Source organism: Cnephaeus nilssonii (assembly GCF_951640355.1).
Source record: "Cnephaeus nilssonii genome assembly, chromosome: 14".
Classification (NCBI taxonomy): Eukaryota; Metazoa; Chordata; class Mammalia; order Chiroptera; family Vespertilionidae; genus Cnephaeus; species Cnephaeus nilssonii.
Genome location: NC_137085.1, coordinates 71,128,904 through 71,155,890, shown reverse-complemented (window position 1 = coordinate 71,155,890; position 26,987 = coordinate 71,128,904). Strand labels below are relative to the sequence as shown.

General features: G+C 48.6%; 2 protein-coding genes across 3 annotated transcripts in view; both read right to left on the bottom strand.

The window, feature by feature from the left end:
* The window catches only part of LOC307111483 (F-box/WD repeat-containing protein 12-like), an 86,783-nt gene extending 73,388 nt beyond the window's left edge, over positions 1–13,395 (bottom strand). For both annotated transcript variants that reach the window (XR_013814581.1, XM_079791444.1), the window contains exons 1-2: positions 13,270–13,395; positions 9,814–9,851 (exon numbers count right to left, since the gene is read on the bottom strand). Coding sequence is in view for 1 of the 2 variants with exons in the window: in XM_079791444.1 (XP_079647570.1) it covers positions 9,814–9,851; positions 13,270–13,359 (128 nt within the window). In the remaining variant the exon portion in view is untranslated. The remainder of the gene's footprint in view (positions 1–9,813; positions 9,852–13,269) is intronic.
* Positions 13,396–18,757: 5,362 nt separating this feature from the next.
* Positions 18,758–26,760, bottom strand: CDK20 (cyclin dependent kinase 20). The gene is made up of 8 exons (XM_079789904.1): positions 26,429–26,760; positions 25,918–26,031; positions 23,093–23,281; positions 22,738–22,859; positions 22,504–22,566; positions 21,605–21,728; positions 21,039–21,194; positions 18,758–19,704 (listed from the first exon to the last, which is right to left on the bottom strand). The coding sequence occupies exons 1-8, from the start codon at positions 26,501–26,503 to the stop codon at positions 19,507–19,509; spliced, it is 1,041 nt and encodes a 346-aa protein (XP_079646030.1). The 5' UTR covers positions 26,504–26,760; the 3' UTR covers positions 18,758–19,506.
* Positions 26,761–26,987: the final 227 nt, after the last annotated feature.

Sequence of the window (26,987 nt, the reverse complement as noted above, 5' to 3'; positions counted from 1 at the left end):
AAGGGACAGTTTAAGGGGGCTGTGGGACAACATAAAACTTAATAATCTATGTATATAAAAGCCTAAGCCAGTGGTCGGCAAACCGTGGCTCACGAGCCACATGCGGCTCTTTGGCCCCTTGAGTGTGGCTCTTCCACAAAATACCATGGCCTGGGTGAGTCTATTTTGAAGAAGTGGTATTAGAAGTTTAAGTTTAAAAAATTTGGCTCTCAAAAGAAATTTCAATCGTTGTACTGTTGATATTTGGCTCTGTTGACTAATGAGTTTGCCGACCACTGGCCTAAGCAACCATCGCAACGGAAACAACCGAACAGACGACTGAACAGGCTGCATGGGGCGACCAGGCTAGCAGGGGGGCTAGTGAGGAATGACCAAACAACTGAGCAGCAGGCTGTGTGGGGCGACCAGGTTGGCAGGGGAGGCGACCAAATGACCGAACAGCAGGCTGCGTGGGGTGACCAGGCTGGTGAGCGGGGGGGGGGGCAGTTAGGGGTGACCAGGCTGGCAGGGGGGAGCAGTGAGGGACGACAAGGCCAGCAGAGGGGGGCAGTGAGGGGCAACCAGGCTGGTGGGGGGGAGCAATTGGGGACGACCAGGCCATCAAGGGGGGCAGTTAGGGGTGATCAGGCAGGCAAGCAGGTGAGCAGTTAGGAGCCAGGGGTCCCGGATTGTGAGAGAGATGTCTGACTGCCGGTTTAGGCCCGATCCCACAGAGTCACTAACTAGGTCACTAACTTACACTTATATCTCACAAAATAGACTTCAAAATGAAGGCCATCACAAGAAACAACAAAGGTCACTGCATAATACTAAAGGGATCGATCCAACAAGAGGCTGGAATCTGTTACATTTATACCATGGAATACTAGAAGAACAAACACTCCAAAAATTTATATAGAACCAAAAAAGACCCCAAACCCGAAGCAATCTTAAGAAAGAAGAAGATTCTTCTTCTTTCAAAATACCAGATCAAAATACCAGACATCAAGTTATACTACAAAGCCACTGTAATCAAAACAGTCTGGTACTGGCACAAGAACATGCATATAGATCAATGGAACAAAGATCCCAGAAATCGACCCAAGCCATTACACTCACTCAATTAATATTTGTCGAAGGAGGTGAGAACATGGAGTCAAGACAGTCTCTTCAATAAATGGTGTTGGAAAAATTGGACAGATATATGTAAGAAAATGAAACTAGTTCACTAACTTATACCATACACAAGAATAAACTCAAAATGGATAAAAGACTTAAATGTAAGACATGAAACCATAAAAAATACTAGAAGATACTATAGGCAGCAAAATCTCAGACATCTCTTCCTCAAAAAACTAAAAATGGAACTCCCATTTGACCTAGTGATCCCACTTCTAGGAATATATCCCAAGAAACTAGAAACACCAATCAAAAAGGATATATGCACCCCTATGTTCATAGCAGGACAATTTACCATAGCTAAGATTTAGAAACAGCCTAAGTGGCCATCAGCAGATGAGTGGATTAGAAAACCGTGGTTCATCTACACAATGGAATACTATGCTGCTATAAAAAGGAAGGAACTCCTACAATTTGCAACAGCATGGATGGACCTGGAGAGCATTATGCTAAGCAAAATAAGTAAGTCAGAGAAAGATAAATATCACATGATCTCACTCATTTGTGGAATATAATGAACAGCATAAACTGATAAACAAAAACAGATCCAGAGACAGAGAAGCATCGATCAGACCACCCAACCTCAGAGGAAAGGCAGGAGGGGGGGGGGGAAGGGGGAGAGACCAACCAAAGGACTTGTATGTATGCATATAAGCATAACCAATGGACACAGACACTAGGGGGGTGAGGGTATGAGTGGGGGCGGGGGGGGGGGGAGGGAGGCAATGGGGGAATAAGGACACATATGTAATACCTTAATCAATAAAGACAAAAATTAAAAATAAAATTTTAAAAAATCTCAGACATCTCTCGTAGCAATATGTTTACTGATACATCTCCTAAGGCAAAGGAAACTAAGGAGAAAATAAACAAATGGGACTACATCAAAATAAAAAGCTTCTGCACAGCAAAAGAAACCATCAACAATATAAAAAGGGAGCCCTCTGCATAGGAAAACATATTTGGTAATGATATATCTGATAAAGGGTTAATATCCAAAATATATAAGGAACTCATACAATTCAACAAAAGGAAGACAATCCAATTTTAAAATGGGCAAAGAACCTAAACAGACACTTTTCCAAAGCAGACATACAGATTGCCAAGAGGCATATGAAAAAATCCTGGAAGTCACTGATCATCAGAGAGATGCAAATTAAAACGACAATGAGGTAGCACCTAACACCTGTCAGAATGGCTTCCATCAACAAAACAAATGACAAGTGCTGGCTGGCAAGGATGTGGAGAAAAGGGAACCCTACTAGTACACTGCTGGTGGGAATGCAGACTGGTGCAGCCATTATGGAAAACAATATGGAGTTTCCTCAAAAAATTAACCCTTTGCACTCGCTTGCTTTTTTCTCAATTCCTTTATTCTAATGCTAACCTTGTCGAGTCACACTCGACATCCGAGTGCAAAAGGTTAAAAATGGAACTGCCATTTGACCCAGTGATCCCACTTCTAGGACTATATCCTAAGAAACCCGAAATACCAATCAGAAAGAATATATGCACTGCTATGTTCATAGCAGGACAATTTATAATAGCTAAAATCTGGGAGCAGCCCAAGTGCCCATCAGTAGATGAGTGGGTAAAAAAGCTGTAGTACATTAATACCACGGAATACTATGCAGCAGTAAAAAAGAAGGATCTCTTACCCCTCGAGACACCTAGGAGGGACCTGGAGAGTATTATGCTAAGCAAAATAAGCCAGTAAGAGAAAGACAAGTACCACATGATCTCACTCATACATGGAATCTAATGAACAAAATAAACTGATGAAAAAATAGATCCAGAGACATAGAAGCATAGAACAGACTGTGGAATCCCAGAGGGAAGGTGGGGGAAGGTGGGTGGGCAGAGAACCACCAAAGAATTTGTATGCATATATACATAACCCATGGACACAGACAATAGGGTGGTGAATGCCTGGGGCGGGGGCGGGGTCAGGCTAGAGGGATCAATGGGGGGGAAAAAGGGTCATATGTAATACTTTCAACAATAAGGATTGAATATGGAAAAACAAAAAAAGCAGAGTCAACTGTACTTAAGTTAGCTGATTTATAAAGTCTTTGTCTACTAGGTCCAATGTCTAGGCTTCCTTGGGGACAGTTTCTGTTGTGTGCTTTGTTTCCTGCATGTTAGCCATACTTTATTTCTTTGCACGAATCTAACTTTTGTTGAAAACTGAAGATTTTAAATGGCATACGTATTGTGGAACTCTATAAATACGATTCTCCTTCCTCCAGGTGTGTTGTTTATGCTGTTTGTTATTATTGTTTGTTTAGTGATGTTTCTTAACTAATTCTGCAAAGTCTATATTCTTTGTTACATCTGGTCACTTAAGTCTCTGCTCAGTTAAATTACTACTCACTAATGATTAGGCAGAGATTTTCTAAGCGTCTAGAACAGGGGTGGGGAATGTCTGGCCCGAGGGTTGTATAAGGCCTATGAAGTCATTTGGCATAGCCCTGCCCAGGCATTCGGGGTGAGCTAATTAAATGTTTGACTAAATATAGCATGCTAATTTTTAAGTTGATAATTTTGTATGGCTCAAGGATGATGTTATAAATATCCAAATGGCCCTTAGCAGAAAAAAAGGTTCCCCACCCCTGGTCTAGAACCACTAAGTCTCCCAGTCATTGCCAAAGGCTCTGTGTGTATGTTGGGGCATACATTCAACACACAGCTGGGCAATTGACTGCTCTGCCTTGTCCTTCACTTCCTTCAAAGAATCTCAAGGTCAGCCAGAGGTGCGAATTTAGAGACTTAGTTAGGTCTTTCCTGAGTTAGCGCAAAGCCCTGCTTGTGCACAAGACCTAGATTTTTGGAATATGTCTGAGCTTTCCAAAACCCCTAAGGACAACACATTCCCAGCTTTTCATTTTAAGTTTTTTGGTTAGCCTATTACTTCTAACTGTCATACATCAGCTCTGACAGCCACAAAGTTAACCAACTGTCTATAAGTGTTTTTGACAAACACACCAAGGTAAAGCCTTTTCAACTGGGTGAACATCAAGTCAGGCAAAATAGAGAGCCGACAAGGTCTTCCAAGAAACACCACATAGGTCAAATAATGAGGCTCTAATCCATTCTTTCCCTCAATGAGTTCCAGGCACCTGGTTTCTCTGTGACTGGGAGCTATTGGTATTCAAGATTAACACAGAGTTGGAGGGGGTAAGTGAAAGGGTAAGTGAAAGCTTGCTGTTCTTACTGATATTGAGCCATTTTTTTATTGAGTAAACACTTCCCAGACTATTGTAAGTCTCTGGTTAATTTCCAGAGTTATGTAAAAGTTGATGTTGACAATTTGGGTCAGTTTTCTCATTGGTTTTATGGAGAACATTTCAGAGGTCATTAATCCACCATTTTCCAAGAGTCTGCATTCTTAACTTATACGTGACCACTGTCCTAAGATTGTTGACAATGAAATATTAGCTCATCCACACTGCAGAGAATACTGAATCCCCATGCAGTCTGTGGGCATCTAGTCTGTGAGACATAGCTCTTGCCCTAGGGGCACTCTGAGCTGGTGGTTAGGAGGAGAATAAGCAAAACTAAAATGGAGAGGAGAAATGCTAAGTTTCAGAAGGGGTAGCTTATGGTGCCATGGGAGCTGAGCACAAGGGAAATGGACATGTGGCTGGAAGAAGGTTAGGGAGGCTTGTGGGACAGAGGCTTTCAGCATTTCCAGTCACCAGAGCTAATGTGGCAGTGCAGGGCTCCCATCTCACAGAGGAGAAGAACATGGTCAGGTAGGAAATAGCTAGCTCATAGCCCATGGCCTAAGCAAATACAGCAGAAATAATTTTTTTAATTGATTTTAGAGAGAGAGGGTGAGATATATAGAAACATCGATGAGCTACTTCCTGCATGCCCCCTACTGGGGATCAAGCCTGCAATCAGGGCATATGCCCTGACTGGGAATCAAACCAGTGATCTCTTGGTTCATGGTTCGATGCTCAACTACTGAGCCACACTAGCTGGGCTAGCAGAGAAAATTCCTATCCATCACGGCCTGTATAGTCATGACCACATAGTACACGCCAGGCTCTGTATTAGGCACTAGTGTGTTAGAAGGTCTGTGTTAGATAAAGGTTTTCTTGTGCTTACTGAAACTCAGAAGTAGCATACTGGCAGATTGTGGGCAAAATTGGACCCCAGATTATACTGTTTTCCCTGCATTGAAATGGCCTATATAAACCAGCTTCCGACACTTAAAAATCTGGAGATTTCACATAAAAATCAGGTAAAAGCAGCTCTAGCGATACTGAGCTCAAATTCCCACCTGGCAAAATTTATCTGGAGCCACACCGAGCTGTAACCTTTGGACAAGAATGAGCTCTCAGCTCCACCATAGTCTTCAACATCCGTTTTATCTCCTGTACTCTGAGGCCCAGTGTCAGCTGCCTCATATCACCATTCTTAAATGTTGTTGATTTTCTTTTAATTGATATAAGAGCTAAGAAAAATTTTCTGTATCCATATCTCAATCTAAACGATGAGAAAAGAAAAGCTAGACCAAGAAGATAATGTGTTTAAGAAAAAGGAAAGATGACACATTTCTTTGTGGAAGTGAAGTCTATTTCTACATAGTTAAGGCCATTACACATCAAACCATAAGAAGGACCCATAGCCAGTATTCAGGAGCAATGAGAAAATAAAATGATTTGACAATAAAAAAAGGCTGTAAACAAGGTTAAAGTGTGAATATAAGTAAAGTATGTGATATGCCTATGAAATAAAACGATGTAGCAAGTGAAAAAAAAATACCATGGCTCCAAAACCTTTCACAGATGGCAATTAATAACAAAACAACCTACTACTGTACCCAACAGAAATTATGTACCTTAAACAAAATCAAATATTTGCAATTTTACTTATAACCAAAAAGCTAACACTTAGTGTGTTGAAGAAATGGCAGAATTTTAAAGGTCCTGAAGTATTTAAGTCATTTGAAGCACTTTCAATATGAATTATAAAGTACAGATTCAAAACATATGACCAGTTAACCACATTTATTCACTGTGTCCATAAGAAATTTCAGAGGCACAACACCAGAAATGACACATGCATATGATGACGCTCCTACAATGCTGTTGTCCCAGCCCCAGAAACATAAACCCAGTGCTTTTTTAAAGAACATAAAACAATAACATCCCAAGAAATAACTTTATGCTTAAAAAAAAAAAAAAGACTATCTCATTACTATCTCACCAAACACTATGAGATAGTATGAACCAAAATCCCGCCTGTGACTTGGCTAGCAGACAGTTGACAACCTACATGAGGAACCTGGAAGCACGACATGGTAGCATGTGACATATATGTGGAGGTCAGGAGATGAGCTGCTGAATGAGGTTTTTTTAGGCTTTTTTGAACTGCTGACCGAAATATATTTAGTTATTTCACTCAAATGGAAATTCCTACTCCAGCTTATCAGCAAAGATGGAAAAAAAGACTAGGGTTTAGGGTTGGGAGTCTACCCATTTTAACAGGTGAACATTGTTCTGCAAGGGCTTCTACAAATAGTTGCACTAATCCACAAGTCAATTCTCTTATTCCTAGTGACACAATGTCTTTGAGAATCACATCTAAGACATAATATTGTCTACTTACCTACAGATCAATCAATTTCCAGAACTAAATGTTATATCTACAATTGTTGAGATAAAAACTGGAATCCACTAAAAGTTCTCTTACTTCAAAAGTGACTAAAGAAGAAAAACCAAGATGGCGGCATAAGGTAAACACCTATACTGCTGCCTCGCACAACAATTTTAAAACTGCAACTGGAAGACAGAGCAGACTTCGTCCAGAACCACCGGAAAGTTGGCTGAGTGGAAATTCTACATCTAGAAGGAAAGAGAAAAGGACACAGACTCAGAGGAGCTGTGGAGGTGTGGAGACCCGTGCACGCGGAAATGGGGGGCGGCTAAATATGCATCTGGCTTACTCGCAATGCACAGAGAGGGCGGGCAGCAAACGCGCGGCTAGCTTTCTCATTCGGGAGGAAAACAAAACCTCCCGACTGCACTGAAATCCAGCTCTGGGTGAGACTTTGGGTACCAGACTCATTCGGGGAGAAACTGGACGGTCTGGCAGTGGGCTAAATTTGAGAGCAGCCTTCTCTCAGAGGTGCACGCAGCCATTGCCACGGGACATGGAGACACAGGGCCCTCGTAGGGCAGGGCTGACGGGAAACCAAGGCTGTCTGCTCCACCCTGAGACTCTGCCCCATCCAAGCTGAGCACAGAAGCCCTCCCAGCGGAGACACTGCTGATCCTCATAGCCAATTGGCCTGGAGGTCAACTCCCCCCAGTGATACCAACAACAATCAAGGCTTAACTACAACAAGATTGCACACACAGCCCACAAAGGGCTGCACTAAGTGTGTCCACCTCAGGTAACTGGGGAGGCTGAGCTACTGGGCCCTGCTAGGACACCTAGCACACAAAGCAACTCCATCAACTCAGGGAAGCAGCTAAAATGCGGAGACAAAGAGGCAGGCCACAAATGAAAGAAATGGAGGAAAGCAAAAACTGGATATAGAGTTCAAAACCACGGTTATAAGGCTTTTCAAGAATTTCCTAGAAAAGGCCGATAAATTTAACGAGACCCTCGAGGATATGAAAAAGAATCAACTAGAAATTAAGCATATACTGACTGAAATAAAAAATATTATACAGAGACCTAAAAGCAGACTAGAGGATTGCAAGAATCAAGTCAAAGATTTGGAATACCAAGAAGCAAAAAACACTCCTCCAGAAAACTAAAAAGAAAAAAGAATCCAAAAAGTTGAAGATAGTGTAAGGAGCCTCTGGGATAACTTCAAGTGTACCAACATCAGAATTATGGGGGTCCCAGAAGAAGAGAGAGAGCAAGATACTGAAAACCTATTTGAAGAAACAGTAACAGAAAACTTCCCCCACCTCGTGAAAGAAATAGACTTACAAGTCCAGGAAGCTCACAGAACCCCAAACAAAAGGAATCCAAAGAGGACCACACCAAGACACATCATAATTAAAATGCCAAGAGCAAAAGACAAAGAGAGAATATTAAAAGCAGCAAGAGAAAAACAGTTAGTTACCTACAAGGGAGCATCCATACAATTGTCAGCTGATTTCTCAACAGAAACTATGCAGGCCAGACAGGAATGGCAAGAAATATTCAAAGTGATGAACAGCAAGAAACTACAACCAAGATTACTCTACCCAGCAAAGCTATCATTCAGAATTGAAGGTCGGATAAAGAGCTTCACAGATAAGAAAAAGCTAAAGGAGTTCATCACCACCAAACCAGAATTATATGAAATGCTGAAAGATATTCTTTAAGAAGAGGAAGAAGAAGAAAAAGGTAAAGATAAAAATTATGAACAACAAATACGGATCTATCAACAAGTGAATCTAAAAACCAAAGGAATAAAAAATCTGATGAACAGTATTAACTGATGAATATAATAGAATCAGGGGCATAGAAAGGGAGTGGACTGACAATTCTCGGGGGAAAAGGGGAGTGGGGGTGCGGGAAGAGACTGAACAAAAAGCGTACACCTATGGATGAGGACAGTGGGCGGGGTAAGGGCAGAGGGTGGGGTAGGAACCTGATGGAGGGGAGCTATGGGGGGAGAAAAGGAACAATTGTAATAATCTGAACAATAAAGATTTATTAAATTTAAAAAATAATAATAAATAAAATGATACATTCCCAGTTTTAAAAAAAGTGACTAAAGAGATTGACATCATTTTTCTAATATCAGGAATAAAAAGTAAATGAAAAGCAACAAAAATAACAATGCTATATGATATTGAAAACTAAATACAGTAAGACTGGCATTGCAGAATTATAAAATACCTCAATGAAAAGTTATCCTAAAAATAAAAACAATCAAGCAAAGATTCTCTCCATGTTTGGAAGCGCCTTCATGTGTGAACACCTATTATCCATCATGAGTCATTAAAAGTAACCACAACTCCTAGTTGACAGGCAAGGATATAGTCTGTCCTACATTCAGCAAGAGGTAGAAGATCTGACACTTATATCTTGGGGCAAAAGAAAAGATGTCAGGTTCTAAAGGAAATGAATAGGGAAGAAAAATTTAATAATTTAATGATTAAAATATTTATTTTCAACTTTAATTTTTTGCATTTTACTTAAGTTCTAATATCACACATGCCTATAAAGCTATGTTGTTATATCAGAGATAAATGAAAATAAAAGTGGTTTGTCTGTTGATTTGTATACCATCAACCAGTTGTGTATTTCTTCCCCTGACTTTGGTATCCCTGCCTTCTATCAACCTCCAACTCAATTAATAAAATCTCTTATATTTCAGAACATTATAAAGAAAAGAGTCTTCTGCCCCAATCAGAGAGAAATTTCATGCTGGTAGGGGCTATCACTTCTTGTATACTCAACAGAGCCGGAAACACAGTGAGTACTGAAAAAACTTACCCAGTGTTTTTTTTGAGCTGCTGACCGAAATATACTCAGTTATGTCACTCAAATGGAAATACCTGCCCCAGCTTATCAGCAGAGATGAGAAAAAAGACTAGGGTTGGGTTCTTAACCATCTTAACAGATGCACATTATATATCCATCTCCCCTTTTCAGACACTGTCCCAAACACATCGGGCTCTTCTTTCATTCACTCACCTCCACAATTCCTTGGTCCCTGAAACCTCATTCCAGACCTATAACAAGAGAGAAAATACGCTGTTCAATCACCATGCAGTTAGCACTTAGCCTGTCAGGCCCTATGGAGGGGAGAGCTAAATCAGACCCAGTGCCTGCACTCATGATAACTCCTCCTGGGACATCTATACTAATAAAGCCTAGGTGGTCCTCGCACCCTCCCACGATGCCCTCACGTCATCACAAGATGGCCGCTCCTACGTTGTCACAAGATGGCCAGCAGGGGAGGGCAGTTAGGGGCGACCAGGCCAGCAGGGGAGGGCAGCTGTGGAGGAGGGCAGTTGGGAGCAAACAGGCCAGCAGGGGAGGGCAGTTGTGGGCAACCAGACCTGCAGGGAAGGGCAGCTGTGGAGGAGGGTAGTTGGGGGAGACCAGGCCTGCAGGGGAGGGCAGTTGAGGGCAACCAGGACTGCAGGGGAGGGCAGTTGGGGGGGACCAGGCCAGCAGGGGAGTGGTTAGGGGCAATCAGGCAGGCAGGCGAGTTGTCAGAAAACAGCAGTCCCAGATTGTGAGAGGGATCTAAAGGGCCTAAACCAGGTGAACATCCCCCAAGGGGTCCCAGATTGGAGAGGATGCAGGCTGGGCTGAGGGACAACCCCGCCCCCGTGCATGAATTTCATGCACTGGGCCTCTAGTATTGAATAGAAACCACCAAATAAGTGAGAAGGGAGAGAATGACCAACTCAATGCAGCCAGGGGGTTCAGAAATGATTACTGATCAAGTCCCAAAGGATGGGTCATTGCACTTTAAGAGAATGGCTGAAGCATTACAGGGAGAGACAGAACCACCTGTGCAAAGATTCAGATGAGTGAGAGACAGTGAGTAATTTGCCTTAATTAGAACATAAAGTTCTGGGGAAAGGAGCTGGGGACTGGCTTACACCAATTCCTGGAAGTCATAATGGCAAAAACAGTGTGAAGCTACTTGAGAACTGTGAATGGAGGAGTGGTGCGTCAAACTGTGTTTTAGGGAAATCACTCTGGCTGCTGTGAGAAGGAAGGACTGGAAACGAGGGCACAGGTTGTAAGAAGGCTGCTGCGATGGAGTAAATTAAGGCACTGGCCCCAGGGATGTCCAAGATGCCAAGGTGGTGGAATGGAACAGCTGCCAAGGGGAGGCCTCTATATGGGCCCTGGTCTACAAACTGCCCTCAGCAGAAGCATCTGGAAGAGGCTCAGGTGGCATGTGGAAGGCCCACACCTGCATTCTGGAACTCCCTGGCCTCTGCCACCCTGGATTCTGGCGCCTACACAGCTTCACTGGGAACTGCTGTGGAGATTTCTGTGGCCCAGTCCCACCGAGGGTCCTCTCCCAGAAACGTAGCTTTCCAGGCCCTGGAAGACACGATGGCCATCCTATCTGAGCCCAGGCTCCCATTTCTACTAAATGGAAGCGACCTCGTCCTGTTTTCGTCCTGAGGGCCTTTCTACTAGGCCCTCGCTCACCTAAATCAAAGTTTCTCAGCCCTTTAGAAGTCTTTTGGGCCCTCTCCAGTTGCAGGTTCAATTCCAGATTGGGACACATATGGGAGATAACCAATGTTTCTCTTACATTGATGTTTCTCTCTCTTCCCTTTCCTCTCTCGCTAAAATCAATAAAAACATATCCTCGGGTGAGGATTAAAGTAGTCTTTCTGGCAGGTAGGAATGTAACGTTTGTATTTTACAAAATCAAACCAGCCAAGAAAAATTTATCCATTTCCCTTTTCTACAGTTCCCAGTTCAAAACACTGCTGAGATCTTATTTCTCCTATCCACCTTTAAGGATCCCTCTGACCCTGGCCTTCACTGTACACCCTGAGGCAGGGATTACTGACCTCACTTGACCTAACAGGGAATCTATAACTTAGAACGTTCGTGCTATAAAAAGGTCTAAGGCATATCCCTTTCAAACTCTGCCTCTTTGCCATCCCTAGCCCGCTGCTGTGGAAGCAGCCAGGGATCCAGTTCCATCCCTGTGTGGGACCACTTGGACATCCTGGAACAACGCAGTCACTGAGATACTCACCTTAGTGGTAAACATGGTGATGAAAACCCACTATTTTACTTGACACGTTAAAAATTATAATTACAGGACTCAGGTAATGATCTATTTATTAATCTTTTTGTAAAAATAATAAATTATTTTAAAACTTACTCAACAAATACTTATTGAGAGTGTGATAGGCAGTTAGACAGACATGAGCAGAGCAAGGACTAAGGACCAGGTACAGAAGGTCGTAGCAACTGACATTTGTAGGGTGGGCCCTCATCCCCAGAGAGACTTTCCCTCCCCTCGCATTTCACTGGTCATGTGGTTTGGACCCCCTGATCTTTCCTATCTCTGGGCACTTGGTTTAGATCCCTGCCCCTAACTTTTCCTCCCTAGAGACAACACCTAGGCCTCAGTTCAGCTCCAGGCCCAGAAAAGCAGCAAAACCAGGTAAGCAACACCAGGGCTGGCCTCAGGACCAGCTGCACTGCATAATGATCACCTGCCCTGGTGCCAACCAATCCATCGGTGGAGACCCTGACCCTGAAAGGACACACATGAAAAGCTGCTGACTGTTCACTGAGTTATTCCCCTGGCATCTCCCCTAACCCCTCCACGCTTACAACCTTAAGAAGGAGGACCCCGTGCACGGTCCCCCGGGGAGCACATCTGAGCCGTTCTTTCCCCGGCCCCCCAGGTGTCACCTTTACCTTCCTCACCTCAAAGCTTCAAGGGCCCTTCCTTTGCCTCTACCTACTAATTACTTCTTCTATCTCTGTGATTTTCTAAATAAACGTTCTGATAGTTTGAGACTTGGCTGTGAATTCTTTCCTAGCCAGAACTCAAGCACCGAGGTTGCCAAATCCAGGTCCAGTTTCACCACCACCACCAAGAGCCTGTGAGGTAAAAGACAAAATCCCTGTTCTTAGGAATGAGTCAAGGGGGAAGCAGTTATCAAATACACCCTACAAACAAGCGCTTCTAGTTGTGCCGAGTCCCAGGAAGGAAGGGTTGAGTGCAGGAGTCACCAGGGATGAAGCCCAGGTGAGACTAACGCACTCAATGGGAATTTAGCACAGCCAAGCAGTGTGCGGGCTCCAGGGCTGCGAAGAAACAGGACGAGGTCGCCCCCCTAGAGGAGGGGCTAGGGGCGTGGCTTTTCAGGCAGAGCCAGTGAGGAAAATTCCAGAATAATCCAGAAAGAAAACGGCTCCCTAATCTCTGGAGTAAATCCAGAGGGAAGCGCGCTAGTGGTCTGTAGGCAGGGAGGGGGCCTTTCCCAGCGACCTTTCCAGCGGCCGCGGCTGCAGCCACCTTACGGGCCGAGGGCGCCCTCTGCCGGTCACAGATTCAAGCCGCCGAAAGCCCCAACCCGGACGGGGAAACGGGACAGAGAAGGGCCGCCTGGGCACTCAGCGGCCATGTCCCCAGCCCGGGTGCGCTACCTTGTCCACCTGGGCGGCACGGAGCAGGTCTCGGGCCTCCAGGAAGGAGAAGACGTGCAGCAGCTCGTGTACGCCCAGCTGCGGCCCCATCGCTTCCGCGGTCCCAGGCCCGCCCCGCTTCCTCCGCGCTTCCGCCCCGCGGGCCAATCCCCGCCCGGCCCGCCTCTGCGCTCCAGCCCCGGGCAGAACCCGCCCTGTTAACCGCGCATGCGCCTCATTAAGCCAATCCCGGACCCGTCCGCCGCTCCCCGGCCGCTCCTCCCGCTGTGCTGTGGCCGCACTAACGCCGCCTCTCCCAGGCCTTGGGTCTGCCTCTGACTTCACCTTTGCTTCTCGCCTTTGCCCTGACCCTCCTCGCCCATGCCCTTCTAGAGACATCCACCCTCGTCCTGACTTTCCCTGGACCTTACAGTGGCCCTGAACCCGCACCTCTGGACCCCTCGCTGTGCTGCTGGCCCTGCGCCGTGGTCTTACCCCTTACCATAAGGTGACGGGGTGTGTGTGGGGGGGGTGTTCTTTTTTTTAAAAAATATATTTTATTGATTTTTTACAGAGCGGAAGAGAGAGGGATATAGAGTTAGAAACATCGATGAGAGAGAAACATCGATCAGCTGCCTCTTGCACACCCCCTACTGGGGATGTGCCCGCAACCAAGGTACATGCCCTTGACCGGAATCGAACCTGGGACCCTTGAGTCCGCAGGCCGACTCTCTATCCACTGAGCCAAACCGGTTTCGGGCAGGGGGGCGGGGGGGGGGGGGGGGTCTGGATTAAAAATTTGGTCTATATTGTAATTGCTTTTGTTTTTTTTAATAGAAGGAAATTCACTTCTTAGATCATCGTTGAATTTGCATCCTCTTTTCTTACTCATTATGTTAAAAATCTAAAAAATATATTTTAAAATTATATTATAAATTATTCTATATATATTGCTTAAAAACACAGTAAGTAGGTACATAATTACATGAACATATTTTATTGTTAGTTTATAAATTAAATTGTTATAAAGTAACTATATTTTAAAAATTATTTTAATCCTATATTTCTTTCTAAATAATAACAATACTAACTTGTATTATTTTTCCTCTGCATTTGCCGTAACGTAAGTCGTGTCACTTTTAAGGCCGGCGCTAGACTTTTTGCCGCCACTATAAAATATAAATAATACGAGTATTGTCTGCTAAATTCAAGAAAATTTATGTATTTATGAAATAAATAAATTACTTACCTAAATTATCTGAATAGCTGATTTGTAATGACATCACTTGTTTAACTAGCTTACTAGCACGCAGTACGATGTGTATCGTCTGAGAGACAGTTACAAAATGTTTTCGTCGTTGCCAATCCCAAAAAATGCCATTGTTCATTAAGTCCAAACAGTGGTGGTCGAATTCTAACAACTGATCAACAATGCGAACTTTGATAAGCAGTTCTCAATAATCAGTTCTCAACAATTATTTGTTATTATTAAATTTTAACATTATAAAATTTAAAAAAATAATATAAAACTCATATCCTGGCTAAATAGCCACATGACCGCCGAAAACCGTATATTCCCTTCCCGTTCTCCCGCTGTTCCCTAGCTTGTGCATTCTTTTCAAAAATCGGGACTTTTTTAAAGCGCCGCAGGACGCGGGACAAATTGTTAAAAATCGGTACTGTCCCGCCAAAAGCGGGACATCTGGTCACCTTACTTTACCAATACATGTGTCCAGTCCTCCACCTCAACCTCACCCCTCCCCTCTAAACCTAACCTTTGACTTGGCCCTCTCACCTGGTTCATACCTGGCCTTCACCCTGGCCCTGGCCCTGCCATGTGCCCCTATCCTGACCCTCTTCCTCAGCCTTGCCCTGCTCATCACCCTAGTCCTTATTAGCCCCTCGTTCCTTCACCTAACCCTGATCCTGACACCCTCACCCTGAACTTCATCCTGGCCCTGACCCTTACTTTCACAATGACCCTCAGCCTCCCTCTTACGTTGGCGCTGGCACTTGCCCATACCCTAGCCCTAACTAAACCTCATGCCTTCCTTACCATGGTCCCTAACCTGGTCCTCACCCTTGCCTTGGGCCCTGACCCTAAACTTCACTCTAGACTTGATCCTGGCCCTGGCCACGTCAGATCAGTTAGTTTAAGGGTGAAGGTCATGATCAAGTTCAAGGTCAGAGCAGGTCAGAGTCGCAGAATGAATGTAAGATGAGGGACAGAGTAATAAGGGTCAGAATCAGAGTGAGGGTGGGTGTCTAGTTCAGGGTAAAATTCTGTATCAGGTTAAGGATCTGGATGAGAAAGAGGTGTCAGAATCAGGTTCATGGTCAAGATCAGTGTAAGGGAAATTTTAGGGCCAGGGTGTTTAAGTTCAAGATCAATGTGAGAGTCATGATCAAGGTCAGGACCAGGGTCAGGTTGAGTGTCCATTAGAGGATCAGTGAGAGGATGGAGGTCAGGGGGTTATTGTCAGGGTGAGGTAAGATTGAGAGTTGCACTTGGGTTGACAGTGAATGTCCAATTCTGTGTAGGATTCAGGATCAAGGTCAGGGTGAGGCTGATATTCAGGATAGTTAGGGTCAGTGTCAGGTTATGGGTCCAGATCAAGGTTAGGATAGTCAGTTCAGGGTGAGCATGATATTCATTGTCAAGGTCAATTAAGTCAATGTGGGGTTTGTTTTTTATTGCTGCTGGAGTTCAGACCTCCTACCTTCAACTCTCTCTTGCATATACACCCACCTGGATAATCTAAGATACTCTTCCCTTGTCAAGGTCTGTATGTTTAATCACATCTGCAAAGCCCTTTTGCTATGTAAGGCAACATTTTCATAGGTTAGAACATGGACATCTTTGAGGGCTGAGCATTATTCCACCTACCAGTTATTGTCAGGTTTAAGTTCAAGGATGGGTCAAGATGTGGGCATTGACCACGCTGAAGATGATGGTCATCATAATGATGGTCCAAGTTTGATTTCACGTCAGGTTCACAGCCAAGTGTGAGTCCAGGTTCTGCTCTAAGGTCAGTTAGGATGAGGATCAAGGTCAGGGTGAAATTGAGGTCTGGGTTAATGTCAATGTAGGATCAGGGTCCTGGTAAGGTTTGAAGTGCAGACTAGTTTCAGTGTGAGTGGTTCAAGGTTGGGCTCTATGGTTAGAGTGGATGACTATGATGGTCCTTGTTAAGGTGAGAATTCAGTCTAGGGGTAGGGATAGAGTGAAGTTGAGAGTCACAATCAGATTAAGTGTAGTAAGAGTCTCATTCATGATAGTGTTGAGTCATGACCAGTGTAACAAATAGTCATTGTCAAAGGTAAGTCAAGGTCAGGATAAGTATGACAGCCATGTTAAGTATCAGGATCAGGGTTATGATGAGCTTCAAAGTATGAATGCCAATTAGAGAGGGTCAATGTTATTGTGAGAGTGATGGGGAAGTTCATGAAAAAGGTTAAGTTCTATGTCAGGTGGGGTCAGAGTTATGGTGAGGGTCACAGTCAATGCCAAGATCAAGGTCAGGTTTAGGTGGGTAAGGGTCTGACAATGAATTGGGTGAGGGTGAGTGTATATGTCAGTCAGGGTGATGAATAAGGGTCAGAACAGAGTTAAGGTCAAGGTCAGGGTGGGTTAAGGTTTAGGGTCTTATGTGAGTGGGGCTGCTTGCGGGTCAATGGTCAAGGGTATGGATATAAGTCCCCATTTATATGGAGGTGAGAGTTACCAGAAACTGAGCTAGACATTCTGACACAGATGTGGCTGGAAAAAACAGGCAGAGGCCAGATCCTGAAAACATCTTTAAAGACATGAGATGGTCACTTTCCCCTCCAGAAAGCAACAACTGGAGTTTGTGTTTTACATTCCCTCTAAAAGCAGAGGTGGCAGTGTTAGTCACCTCTGTCCTCAGTGCTTACATAAGTTTATTCACATGGGACACAGAATGAATAGCTATACTAATAAAAGGGTAATATGCAAATTGGTCAGGATTCCCTCACAGTAATGACTGAACAGCAGGCTGCGTGGGGCGACCAGGCTGGCAGGGGGGTGTGACGACCCACATCCCACATGGTTCAGGATTTGGGCTCTGGAGAAGGGCCGCACGCAAATGACAGAGACGAGACAAGAAATAATAATTTGGAAATTGGGGGGGGGGGCCAGGCGGGAGCCCAACGCAACAGGAAGGACTCTACTTGTGCTCAGGCCTTGCCATCTTTTATTCAATTTGGGATACACCAATAGCCCTTAGGCAGGCAATTCCAGTAATAGACAGACTATCTTATCAGTAAGGATTTACATGACTATCTGGTCAGGAAATTGCTTCAGCTACCATTGTCTCGACTAAACAGTTGGTGCATAGCTCTGACCTTTGCCAGGGCTCAAGGTTCACCAGCATTCCAGGCTCCTTGTCCACACCTCTCTGATAGTGAAGACAATGGGCAGCTTCCAACAGGGGGGTTAGTGAGGGACAACCAAACGACTGAACAGCAGGCTGCATGGGCGACCAGGCCGGCAGGGGGGACAGTTGGGGGCGACCAGGCCAGTGGGGGAGCAGTTGGGAGCGACCAGGCTGGTAGGGGGGCAGTTGGGGGCAACCAGGCCAGCAGGGGGGTTAGTGAGGGACAACCAAATGACTAAACAGCAGGCTGTGTGGGGTGACTAGGCCAGGGGGGGGCAGTTGGGGGCAATCAGGCCGGCAGAGGAGGGCAGGCTGGCAAGGGGGGTAGTTAGCGGTGATCAGGCTGGCACGGGGGCAGTTAGGATCAGACAAGCAGGCAGGCGAGTGGTTAGGAGCCAGCAGTCCCAGATTGTGAGAGGGATGTCTGACTGCTGGTTTAGGATTAGGCCTAAACCAGCAGTCAGACATCCCCCGAGGGGTCCCAGATTGGAGAGGGTGCAGGCTGGGCTGAGGGGACCCCTCTCCCCGTGCACGAATTTCGTGCACCGGGCCTCTAGTCTATAATAAAAGCATAATATGCTAATTAGACTGGACAGCAGAACATCCTTCCAGACGTCCTTCCGAACAAAGCCGCAGCAGCTGCGAGGGCCGAGGGCAGGCAGCTACAGTGGCTGGCAGCGGCGGCAGCAGCGGGGTGATGGGAGCGGTGCCTTCCCCTGATCAACCTGGTCGCCTCCCTCAGAGGGAGGCCAGACTGCAGGGAGCAGGCCTAAGCATCAGTAGGACATCCCCTGAGGGCTCCTGGACTGTGAGGGGGCAGGCTAGGCTGAGGGACCTTCCCCCACAACCCCCCAGTGCATGGATTTTTGTGCACTGGGCCTCTAAAAGATTACTAAGAATAAATTTCTCTAATCTGCCTGTTTTTATCTATCCTTGAACCAACACCACTGTCTCAATTATTACAGCCCTATGACAAGTCTTGGTATCTAATAGGTAAGCCCTTTCATTCTTCTTCTTCTCGTTTCTGCTTCCTTTCAACACTTACATTTCCATATATATTTTACAACTGTCTTATCAAATTACTAAATAAGAAAAACAAGAGCCAGATGGAATTGTATTGTGATTTATTGAATTAACAAGTGAGTTTCAGGAATGCCTGTCTCCTCCTTCTCTAAGAAAGAAGATGGCACAACTGATTCTGGCTCACCCTTCTCCAAAGGTGGAGATGTCTATAAACCATATTTAGGTGTTTGGTTCACAACCTGAGCCATATTTGGGGCTGGACTTCTGCCAGGTCACCTCCAAATAGAAGCTCCATCATATAAAGCCCCTAAGAAGCCCCCAAGATTAGAGTAGCCATGAATGGGGTCACTTTCCCAGCGACCACAGAGAAGCGAAGACCAGGAGAGGATGCCACCTCGACCACTTCCCTTGATAGGAATGGAAGAAAGGCAGACACCAGGCAGAACTCCTTGGGTGTTTTTATAATAAATCTCAAAACTGAAGTAGTGTTTAACATCCTTGAGAACAAAAGCAAACCAAACCTCCCTTCCCACTTGGGTTTCTGAATTGAGGACATCTTACTCTGTGCTCTCAGAAGGCTCTGCCAGGAGCTGCCCTGGCCAGAAAGGCAGTGCCTGGAGCAGCAGCACCATGGCCAGCATGGTAGTGGGCGCACTGCCCCTTTCTGATGGTATGTCAGCAGCACACAGCCTCGGGCCTCCGTCTCTGCTGGGGCTGGACATCCTCATTGCCTGGCAGTGAGCCCAGTGTGGTGGTAGTGTGGCCATGAGTTGAGTGAGACTGGAGTAGAAGAACTAGAGGCTCTGGAACACAGGCCGGTGGGGCCTGGTCCAGCATCTCAACTGTCCGGGATGAAGGGCCGAATCAGTTCTGGGTTCAACAGCAACTCCTCGAGGGGCCGGTCCACATGGAAGTCATGGACGTTGGAAGGCCCTGGGTGGGCCTTGGGGGCCAGTCCCCCTGGGCGCTGGGGAATTGGCAGCTCTGAAGGGTGGGCAGGCAGGGGAGCTGTAAAGAAGTATTGGTGCAGGAGGGCCTGGGGGTGACAAGAAGGAACAGCATATAGAAACCAATCCCTTCTCTGTCCCAGCCTCAGCTCACTTCCCTGAGCCAGGGGAGACAAGTGCTGCCCGGCAGGGCTCATTCCTTCCTTCACCTGCTCATCTGACTCACTTCTGAGTGCTGACTGAGCACGGCTCCAGAGGCTAGGGGTGCAGCAGCGCACAGGCCTCCACGTGCCGGGAGTGGGGGACAATAAACAACACAGAGAAGTAAGATAGTCAGTGTGTCAAAGGACTAGTGCTGAAGAGGTGCAGGCCTGCAGTGGTGAGAGGAGGCCCCTGGGAGGAGGCACTTGAACAAAGACAAGAGAGATGAGTAAGTGAGGCCCAGGGACAGAAGTGCACAGACCCTAGGACATGGAGGGAGCCCTGGTGCCAGAGCGGGGCTGGGTTCAACAGCAACTCCTCGAGGGGCCGGTCCACATGGAAGTCATGGACGTTGGAAGGCCCTGGGTGGGCCTTGGGGGCCAGTCACAGGCAGTCACAGAGGTAACAGCCCCAAGCCTGTGACTCCTGGGGGCCACTAGGACCTGGGCTCTCCTCTGAGGGAGCTACAACAGGAGGGCCCTGCAGAGGGTGTGCTGGCCTGTCTGGACAAGGTCACGCCCTCTGCCAGGTGGGAGGAGACACTGAATGGGCGGGAGGAGATTCTGGGAACGGAGGGGAGGGGTTTAGACTGGGGCTGAGAAGTGCTAAGTTGGCCAGGACACTCTGAAGGCGCTGTGGACATGGTACTCACCAAGTGCATGCATGAACATACACTGCTAGTGCCAGGCGTGGGGAGGGGAGTGGTACCAGCCACAGAGACCCTGGCGCCGTTGGCCCACGGTCCCCCCCTCCTTCCCTGCCTCCTTGCCACAACCCGTCCTGCTCGGTCCTCCTCTCCGGGCCTCATCATCTCTCACGAGGAAACACCTCCCGTGCCTTAACCTATCCTCCAGGAAGCCCGACCCCCACTGCCTGGGTGCCCTGCCTCACCACAAGGTAGAGACCCCACAGGGATGGGGCCATGACCACTTGTTCGCTCTGCACCAAGGCCCAGGACAGTGCCTGGAATATGCCAATGCTGAGTAAATACTTGCTGAAGCAACGAAGGCATGAGGAAGTGAGTCACCCATAACCGGAGGTGCTGTCTTCTGTGAGGTGGGCACGCCCTTCCAATGGGCCACTCTGTCCTGCCCACAGCCCCTCCGGGGTCTGCTCAAGAGAGGCATGGTGGCTCCAGGCCCCCATCACATGTTCTAAGGGACCTTGACCTCCTGAGTCACATGAACATGAGTGAGGAGGGTCAGGGGCATGGTCCCCCTACCTGAGAGGCTGCAATGCGCTGGCGTGGAGGGTAGAGGAGGAACTGCCCCAGCAGGTCCAAGGCCTGGGGAGAGGCGTCTGGCAGCACCTCTCCTAGGGGCACAGGCGCCTGCTCCTCGAAGGAGATCTTGTTGTAGTCGGGCAGCTGCGTGATCTCCTGAGGAGAATGGGGCGCCTCAGGGCCAGCCCTGCCCACCAGCTCCCTCTGTCAGTTCTCGCTCCCTGTCGCCCACCTGCTCAGGCTACTGGCTGCTGCCCCATCCGTGTGTCCCACTCTCACCCCATCGCCCATGTCTTCACTCACTCACTCAGTCCTCAGTTCTTCCGTCCCTCGTGCCTCCACCCTTTCCAGAACCTGCTCCACCCCCAACCTGGAGAGAACTGCAGGTGCTAGGGGCAGGCAGGACGGGACAGCGGACAGCAGGGAGGGAGAGCCCCCAAGCTGGGCCAGGACAGTGGTCTGGGACTTTAGGGCGGCATGGGGCCAAAAGAGAGGGGAGTCACCAGTTACTGGGGGGAATGAAGGGCACCTCCCCCCTCCCTTCCCCACTGAGGGCCCCTGCAAACCGGCCAGATTTGAGGGCTAGGGGTGCCCAAGATGCGAAGTACACAGCAAAGCTGTTCGATGTCGTTCTCCCCTGGGAAAAGCGGGGACCCGTTCAACAGCTCCCCCAGTATGCAGCCCACGGCCCTGCAGATACAGAAGCCAAACAGCTCACAGACTCACACCACGGGCACCGGTCTCCCCACACCAGCTCCATCGTCTCACACCATAAACACAGGCCTACTCATACCAGCTCCATCACTCCCCACCACGGACACACGTCTCCTCACACCAGCACCTACCTCTCGACGCTTGCACAAAGTAGCCTAGAGGGCTCACAGCCAAGACGGAGCCCCCAAACAAAGAGCTCCTGCCTAGAACACAGAGCACAGCCCCCTCTCCAAGCATCTCTCCACCTCAAATCTTCAACACACAATAACCACTCAACAGTTCTGCAACTTCCCAGAGCTCCCCACTCGGGGACACACAGCCCACCTCCTCACATTCTGGGACAGACCTCCACACAGCCACCAATCTCAAACTCTTAGGCATGTATACGCCATTCTGTCTGAAGCAAAGGCTCAGAGCCTTACTACCCAGGGACCCAGGCCCCGGGATCGCTCAGGGCCATTGCATCCCGGGCTTCTAGTCCCCTGCAGAGTAGCTACATGCGCCACACCTCAGGAAACTTCCCACTGGGACGACCACTCCGATCCCACCCAACCCCCAACCAGCTCCAAAATGTCCTGGAGAGGAACACTGATCCCAAACTCCTCAGATACCCTAACTGGGAAAGACAGCCCAAGGCAACCTAGAGCTCAGAGCAGGAAAACACCCCTAAGCAGCTTAGAGATCCCGATGCCCAGGAGGAAAAGGTGACTCCTCGACCCGCATTCCCCCCTTGCCCAGCCCACAGTCTCACCACAGGTCGACCCCCTGGTCATACTGGCGGGCACCATACAGGAGCTCGGGGGCTCGGTACCACCTGCAAGAGAAGGGTAAGTGGTCACAGCCAAGTCACCAGTCCGACAGGAGGCTGCCCAGAAGGTCACCCTGGCCCCCATACCAGCCTCATGAGCAATGTCTAGAGAGGCCCGAAGCATCTTTTCCCAGAGGGAGCATTGCTAGGTCCTGCCTGGGAACCAGCCCTCCCTACCTGGTGGCCACCTGGTGCGTATAGAGGCGGCTGCCATCTGGGGAAAAGACGCGGGCCAGGCCAAAGTCCGCTATCTTGAGCTGGCCTGAGGCGCTGATGAGCAGGTTGGCTGGTTTCAGGTCCTGAGAACCAAAGGAAGCATCAGTTCTTCTAGTGCCCCAGGAGGACCTTGGGGCTTGGCAGGCTGAGCACCTGGGCCAGCCCAAGTCCCCGCCCGCTGCAGGACACACCCCAGAGTGCTTACCCACAGGCCCACCCCCTCACTCCCCGCCTCCGGCCTTGTCTTCTCCAAGGGCTGGTCCAGCCCCAATCCAACTGGCCCTCAGGCCCCGCCCCAGCCCACGCTGGGACTGACCCGATGCACGATGTTGTTGGCGTGGCAGAAGGAGACACCTTTAAGCAGCATCTGCAGGTAACTCTTGACCTGTGCCTGGGCAAGTGGCCTCTGGGTGTGGCGCACCACCTCAGCCAGGTCTGACAGCATGAACTCGAAGGCCAGCACAAAGCCTGCCCCGTGCGGGAATACGGCCTTCAGCTGCACCACCTGCAGGCAGGGCATCCCGTCAGCCCCCAGACTCACATGGCTCAGACTCCCTCTGGAACCCCCAGTCCTGCCACAGCAGAGGACAGGGCAGATAGAGGAGGTGACGTGAACTGGGACCAAGGAGCTGGGTGCCCTCTTGTTGTTCCTGTCTCCTGAGAGAAAACAGGCCCCCACTCTAACACTCCACTCACACTCAGGGAAAAGGAGGTGTAAGGCCACTTAGGACAACATCTGGTTCCCCACCCAGCCCACTAACCAGAAAATCAACACTCACCCACACATGCACACACACACACACACACACACACACACACACACACACACTCACACACACACACAGGAATTCAAGTCTCCTCTGGTTTCCTCTAGGGCCGTGGTTGGCAAACTGCGGCTCGCGAGCCACATGCGGCTCTTTGGCCCCTTGAGTGTGGCTCTTCCACAAAATACCACAGCCTGGGCGAGTCTATTTTGAAGAAGTGGCGTTAAAAGAAGTTTAAGTTTAAAAAATTTGGGTCTCAAAAGAAATTTCAATCGTTGTACTGTTGATATTTGGCTCTATTGACTAATGAGTTTGCCGACCACTGCTCTAGGGCCATTAAATCCCAGCACCAAGAAAAGGCGATCACTACTTCCCAGAACTGTGACAGCTGGAGACACGTCATATGTACTGAGGGCCCACAGGTCACAGGGGTTGGACTGCACAGGAATGAGCAAGAAAAGGGGACCTTAAGGAGCTCACAGCACAGGGGAACAGACTACTGACAAATGGTTCTAATGAGGACAGAAGAGAAAGAATGGGGTGGAGTTGGTTATACAGGGAGCTGGACAGGAGCTCTGGGCAGCAGACAGCAAGCACAAAACCCCGAGGCAAGAACAGAGAGGAGGCTGGAGGGAGGGACATGTACATGTGGGAAGGCTCTCTGCTCTCTTCTGCCCCAAAGCCTAGATGGTGCTTGTCACGGGAGTGACACTTAAGAAGCTGTGTTGAATGAATGAAAAGAAAGGCTGGAGGGGGGTGGGCGCAGATGGTGACTGCTTTCAGTGTAAAGACAAGCCACTGGGAATGGACAATGTCATCTACATGTTTCTGACTGTGGGGCAGGGCAGCAGTGGGAAGGCTGCTGTGGTTGTTCTGGTGAAAGGTGAGAGCGGCCTGGGCCAGGGTGAAATCCAGAGTGTTTCAAAGATAGAACCTCAGGCCTGCTGATCACAGGATGCAGGGCCTCGTCACCAGCCTCCTGATGGCCACACAGGTGCTGTCAGCAAGCCCTGTCACGCTCCTCAAAAAATGAGGGGCCTTACTGCTATTTTCCTGATTTGGGGGCGAGTACATAGTCATTTTACTAGTACAGAGTGAAACACACATACATTCAGATAAGAGACAAAATTACTTTTTAAAAGAATTTTAAAATATATTTTTATTAATATCAGAGAGGAAGGGGGAGAGAGAGAGAGAGAGAGAGAGAGCGAGAAACATCAACAGTGAGAGAGAATCATTGATCGGCCGCCTTCTGCAAGCCCCCTACTGGAGATCAAGCCCACAACCCGGGCTTGTACCCTTGACTGGAATCGAACCTGGGACCTTTCAGTCTGCAGGCTGACGCTCTATCCACTGAGCCAAACCAGCTAAGGCCAAAATTACTTTTTTAAAAACAACAAAAGGAAAATCCTACCTACTATAATCAACCTTAGAGTATATTCCCCCAGACTTGACAATAGATACGGCATACAGACACACATTCACATACACACATAATGTTTTCATACAAACCCGGGATGACAAACAGTTTTAGAGCATGCCGTTGTCACCCAATATATCATGAATAGCTTCAGAGATTAAGGAACAAATCAGAGTATCGCTTATCCAAGGCCGAGCCATTCTTGTCACTCCCCGGGAAGTTGAGCACATTCTCTACTCCTGACATGGACAAGAGAGGGAGCCAAAGAGAATGAGGCTGGAATATAAGATGTCCCTCTTTATGTGCCCACAGCCCCTCCCAGTCCTGTCACAGCACAAACCACACCGCTGGGCCCTGTAGCTTCGGTCCATCTCCCTTACCACACCTAACTTCTCAAGAGCCCGGTGAGGGCCAGTTTTTCCCACGTTGCCAGTGCCCAGCACCGGGTAGGGCCTACAAAAGGCCCCAAAGTTAAAACATCCAGACTCCTCAATCAGACCTGGTCCAAAGCCTCCACAGACAAGCTGAGCCCCCATATGCTGGTGGCTGGCCCTGCTCCCCTGGTCTGAGAGAGGCAGATCCTGAAACCTCCCTGGCAGAGTAGCCAGAAAACTCAGAAGGACCATGGAGGTCAAGCGGTTAACCCAGCCTGCAGAATGTAACAGGAGCTCAACAGGTGGCAGTTATCATTGCTACTAGAAATCACTAAACAGTTCTGAGAAATAAGGCATAAGTTAGTGAATGGATGGATGAGTACAGAAAGAAGTAAGTGGATGAACAAGAAAGTGAGTGAGTGAGGAATGAAGTAATTTGGTAAATAAGAGTGACTACGTGGACAAGGAAGGAAGGAAGTGAGAGGGGGGAGCATACGAGCCAGTAGAATGGGTGTAGGTTCCCCAGAGTGGGAGTGAGTAGAGGAGGGCGGGAGGAGGTGCCCCGGACCCCAGCCTCACTCACATACTGATTGTCCTCGATCTCCTGCAGGGCCTTGATCTCCCGCAGGGCCTGGTTGGGGATGCCGTCCTCCAGCCGCCGCAGGGCCACCTTCTTGAGGGCAACGATCTCTCCAGTCTGTGCAGGACGGAACGCAGACACTGCCACCCCGTTCCCCCTGGGAAAGGTTGGCGAGGGGACGAGAAACGCGTCCTCTGGGTGGGACGCAGAGGCCTGAGGCCCTCGTGAGATGGAAAAGTGCCCCCATCCCGTCCTGGAGGGAAATCAAACAGTTCAGAAGCATCCACAGCGCGCTCCTAGGGGACCCTTGTGGGATGCAGCTGGCCACAGTCTGGACGCCTCCACCCGCACCCCTTAAAGGGGTTAAAGTGATGAGCACACACGGCGAGAGGAGAGAGACAGGGAGGCCGGCGCAAGGGCCCAAGCCGGGGTTCGGAAACAGGTACACCCCACAGAGAGAAATGAATGGGACCCAAGGAGGAAAGCCCGGGAGGCCCCCGCGGGCCCAGCTCACCTCTATGTGCTTGGCCTTGAACACAATGCCGTGTGCGCCCTCCCCGATGCGGCCCAGAATGCAGTACTGGTCCATCGCCCGCCCTCCTGCTGAGCCCGGACCGGGCTCCCTAGCGACTGGGCGGCCTCCAGGCGTCGTGGGCCGGCGGCCAAGTGCAGCTGGGGACGGCGCGCCGGCCTCCTCGGTGCTTTCCCCGAGGCCCCCGCCACCGCGCCGCAGGGCGCTTCATTTGCTGGCAGTCACCCACCAGCACCCGAGCGCGGGGCAACAACCGCAGCAGACCCCAACCCCCGCCGCCGGGAGTCACAGAAGGAGATGCGCAAGGCACGCCGGGAGGGCGGGGCCTCGGGACCTGGAGGGCGGGGCGGCGGGGCCTGAAGGGCGGGGCCTCGGGCTGAAAGGCGTGGCCGCGGGGCCGACAGGGCGGGGCCGCGAGGGTTCTGAGACTCCCAGCAATGAAGGTGAAGGGAGAGGGCCAGGGCTGAGTGGTAGAGGGACTTTCAATGAGGCCTCCCTTCTGGAAGGTCAAATGGCAACATACAGAGATAACTTTTGAAAA